Source organism: Folsomia candida, unplaced genomic scaffold (assembly GCF_002217175.1).
Source record: "Folsomia candida strain VU population unplaced genomic scaffold, ASM221717v1 Fcan01_Sc004, whole genome shotgun sequence".
NCBI classification, from domain to species: Eukaryota; Metazoa; Arthropoda; class Collembola; order Entomobryomorpha; family Isotomidae; genus Folsomia; species Folsomia candida.
Genome location: NW_019091196.1, coordinates 5,485,036 through 5,489,100, shown reverse-complemented (window position 1 = coordinate 5,489,100; position 4,065 = coordinate 5,485,036). Strand labels below are relative to the sequence as shown.

At 40.6% G+C, this 4,065-nt stretch overlaps 1 protein-coding gene across 1 annotated transcript; it reads left to right on the top strand.

The window, feature by feature from the left end:
• Positions 1–860: 860 nt before the first annotated feature.
• Positions 861–2,590, top strand: LOC118435287. Its single transcript, XM_035851066.1, has 3 exons — positions 861–1,112; positions 1,179–1,601; positions 2,041–2,590. The coding sequence occupies exons 1-3, from the start codon at positions 894–896 to the stop codon at positions 2,482–2,484; spliced, it is 1,086 nt and encodes a 361-aa protein (XP_035706959.1). The 5' UTR covers positions 861–893; the 3' UTR covers positions 2,485–2,590.
• The last annotated feature ends 1,475 nt before the right edge of the window (positions 2,591–4,065 follow it).

Below are 4,065 nucleotides of genomic sequence, written 5' to 3'. Positions count from 1 at the left end.
GCCACAAAAGTGTCACGTACATGCACTTTGGTACACGTGAATCGTGCCGTCGTCAACCCCTCGCACACACATTTCCTCTCTACTCTCTAAGCTAATAAAGAATCTCATCTCATCTCATGCCATGTTTTTCCTCGATGAGTTTTTTCCTCCTCTTCTTCTTGGTGCGTTTGTTTTGGCGATGATGGATCGGATGGCGTCCCATTGACAACAATTCGGAACATGACTTGGGGGGATTAAAAAATAAAAGTGTGTGTGTAGCATAGTCGGTCGGACGAGGAGGATAAAAGTCCAGGTCAGCCTGAAACCCAGCCCATCGATCAAACCCCTTTGACAAGCAGGGCTCTCTCTGCCTGCCTTTCGTACCGTTCCCGTTTTGGTTTCCGAAATGCGATGCGATGCACCGCAGAATTATTTTTCCGGAATTTGCATGACCCTGCGAGAATCCTTTGGGGAGTCGCCTTTAATTTCTGTGTCAATCTTTGTCCATTATTATTTGGATTGGACACGGATCCTTTCATACAGCAGAGCAGTGATCCGTCTTGTACTGTCACCCTCGAAAACACATCTGTCCTTAGACTACACACACGTTTCGTCCGCCGCCGTGATCAGCAGTTCAGTCAGATTGTTCACTAGTGGGTGACCCATCAATAGCTCGCCCAAATTACGAAAAGCGATGTCCAAATCCCCACAATCCAATAACATAACATGCGATCAATCACGCGGCCAACAATGTGCAAACACTTGGCACCACTTGGCACTTGGCAACCAAGCAAGGAAACAATGCAACAATAACGAGAGAAGAAATTCTCACCAAGTTCACAATAATTCTTGAGGAGAGGATTTATTTGACGGCAAGTGCGAGTAAGTACGAGACCCCAAATTTCTTCCTGAACATGGCAAATACGTCCTCAGTTTTTGAAACTTTTATCAAGTCGATTGCAAAACTGAGGCGGGAAGAGGACCAGAGAAGCGAGGGGGATGATAAGTATGAGTATGGCGCGGTGGAGACGTACCTCACGCAAGATAAGGTCGGCACGATGGACATGTCGCATTACTTTTTCCCACTGTTTTTCGCCTCGGAAAAAGGACCGTTAGGAATTTGGGAGAAGCAGGTGGGGGGTCAATTTTTTTTGCGGATTTTTTTTGCACAGATTTTTGCATAGATTTTTTTTACGTAGATTGGCCTTGGACATATCAAGCGTCGCATTGAGACGGATATCGGGCAGCGGTTTCATGTTCTCGAGTTGGTCAATACGAAGCAAAGTTTGTCCACGTTTATCGCCGCGCCTAAAAAGGAGTGGATGGCGTTGCACGTGTCGCTCCCACATTTGGTGATCGTGATGAAAAACTTTCGGAGGAATTTTTCTTTCGAAGTGCAAGTCTTGGATAATCGCGGGTTTTTGAGGAGATTCGATATGGCGACGTGGTTCAATCCGTCGAGTTTGAAGAAGTGGCCGTTCCTTTGTCAACTACCGTTGAAGTTGGAAATTGGATGGAATGAGATTCATGTGGATTTCAATGATTTGTTGAAGAGGACGTATAATACGAGATACTTTGAAACTGTGAGGATCGTGATTAATGCGAATTGTCGGTTGAGACAGGTAATTGAAGGGATTTGGGGGATTTTGAACTTGTTTCGGTGTCAGAGGTGACGCCAACGTTAAACCGTGTGGTTTCTGAAAATTTTGGTGTCTTGAGCCGGTATCGGGGTCAACTTTGACGTCAACAAGTGACCACGTGGTTTCGGCACGATTTTCAATTTTATAATGATAGTTGGACCCATTTGACCCTTCTACACAAGTTATCTTCGTACAGATTTGACTGATTTTGACCCCGTTTCGATGTCAATTTTGACGCCAACACCTGGCCATGTGTTTTTACCACGATATTCCATTTTCCAGTGATATTTTGACCCATTTTTGACCTTTGACTTATTTTGACCCCGTTTCGGTGTCAACTTTGACGTCAATACACGCTTAAAACTACAGTTTCCTACCAAATACCCTACTAACCAACCATATTTTCCCCTTTTGACCCCAGGTCTTCTTCTGTGCCGATAAAATCATCTCCGGCGAACTACCGATCCCATCGATGCGAATGTTTGACAATATTCGTATCGTGTCACCCACCTTTGGCTCGATCAATCATCCCAACTATACCGAAAGTGGACCAAACTTTTGCCGCGATGGGGCCCTCCTCGACCCCACAATGATCCCCCCGGCCACACGGATTGAGAAAGACTTGCGCCTCATTCACATCCAGCGGTTCAACCAGCTCAACAAACTCCAACTGCGGGAACCTTACCGATCCTACTTCAAGGATTTGTTGGCCAAGTCGCAGAAAGTTTTGGACGATATGGACGGCGGCGTGAGTGACATTGACGCGGCAAGATCGAGACCATCCACGACTTCTTCGTACCAAGACAGAGAATCGGACATCGAGGAGGGCAAATTGTTCCCATTTCCGGCCGGACCGGACCGGTGAGTTTGGTCGAGTTGTTGACCAGAGGCGAAGAATCGACGCAGTAGGGTTGAATATTTTTGTCGCATTGCATGACCCAAAATTGTAAATGTTTGTAAAATCTGGTGAAAAAATCGTGCTATTTCGTGCTATTTTAATAATAAAAATTCAAAATCGAAATTTTGTGGGGAAGGTGATTTTATAAAATTCATATTTTAAGAGGAGTTTAGTTTAACAAAATGTAAACCATATGAAATTGGACTTCATATCATTGTTTTAAATTTAAAGTTAGTTAATAATTGGGTACAATAAGGTTCAATGCAGTTTAGATATTTGGTTTAAGTATGATTTATGAATTAATCTGTGGCGTTAAGTAAAATTGCGTAAACTTTTGTAGGGTTTAGTGTTTCCCTTCAGTTGTTAAGTTTTGTGCAAATGTTTATATTTATACTGTGTAAGTTTTCTATAAAACAATTTTTCAAAAAAATTAAAAATTAAGAGACGCCCTTGATTTGTGTTATAAATTTAGGATACATTTGCACCTTGATTTTCCAAACTTCTGGACACGTTTACAAGTTTTATGGAATTAACAGGATTGAAAATATTTTAATATCACACTTTTGAAAGTATGGACGCCGAGAAATTAAAAATTGTCAAGTTGATATATCTAAAACAGTTTAAAGATGCATTAGGCCCGTAGGGAATACTGGTAATGGATTAGGCCAATGTTCTTACTTACAAATCAAGTTTCTCTATTTCAAAAGTTTACAGCAAATTTCTGATTTCACTTTCGTTATTTTCCCCAAAAATGTGAATACGTTTGCCTTTATTTTTACGCAATTTATCGACTTACGAGTGAATGACTCACTCAGTCCTTGTAATAATTAATGTAATTTTCGTACACATTGTAATTTGTTTTCATATAAAACTTAATAAGGCAATTCACGAAGTTCCGGGTAAATTTGTAAAATCCGTAAACTTTTACAAAATTTTACAAATATTTCGATGGGAAATTAGCTCCCAAATTTTGTAAACTTACTGCGATCAAGGATGTCTCTTAGATATTTTGCAAAAGTTTGTAAAATTATTTTCCCAAATTTACAGATTTTACAAAGTTACCAAAGAAACCACTGTGTGAATTGTCTCAATTTCACTACATTTTTCAAATTTTTATACAAATAATTACACATTCTTAATCCCCCAACAATTGTCCCCTAGAAAAAACCACCAGCACTCGAAATGATATCATGCCAGGAAATAGTGGAACTTTTAATCTCTCTCTCATGCTCATAATAATCTAATGAAAGGGGAAGGAGAATTGAGCCAGGCTGGAAAAAGAGAGCACATTACATGATAAAAGTGCCAGTCTGCTTTTGTTTTGTTTCACTTTTCCTACATCTTCTTATCCTCAATCGATAATGACACTTAATTTTGATGGATTGCTTTCTCCTTCGCCTCGGCCTGCCTGCCACACACCGAGAGCGAGGACGACTGCCAATATTATTTCATTATTACTTCTTCTTCTCAGCTAACCAAACTCTAACCAACTTCATCATTTCATTCCTTCAATTTTGGCAGGGTTTATAAATAAAGTGCTGTTTTTTT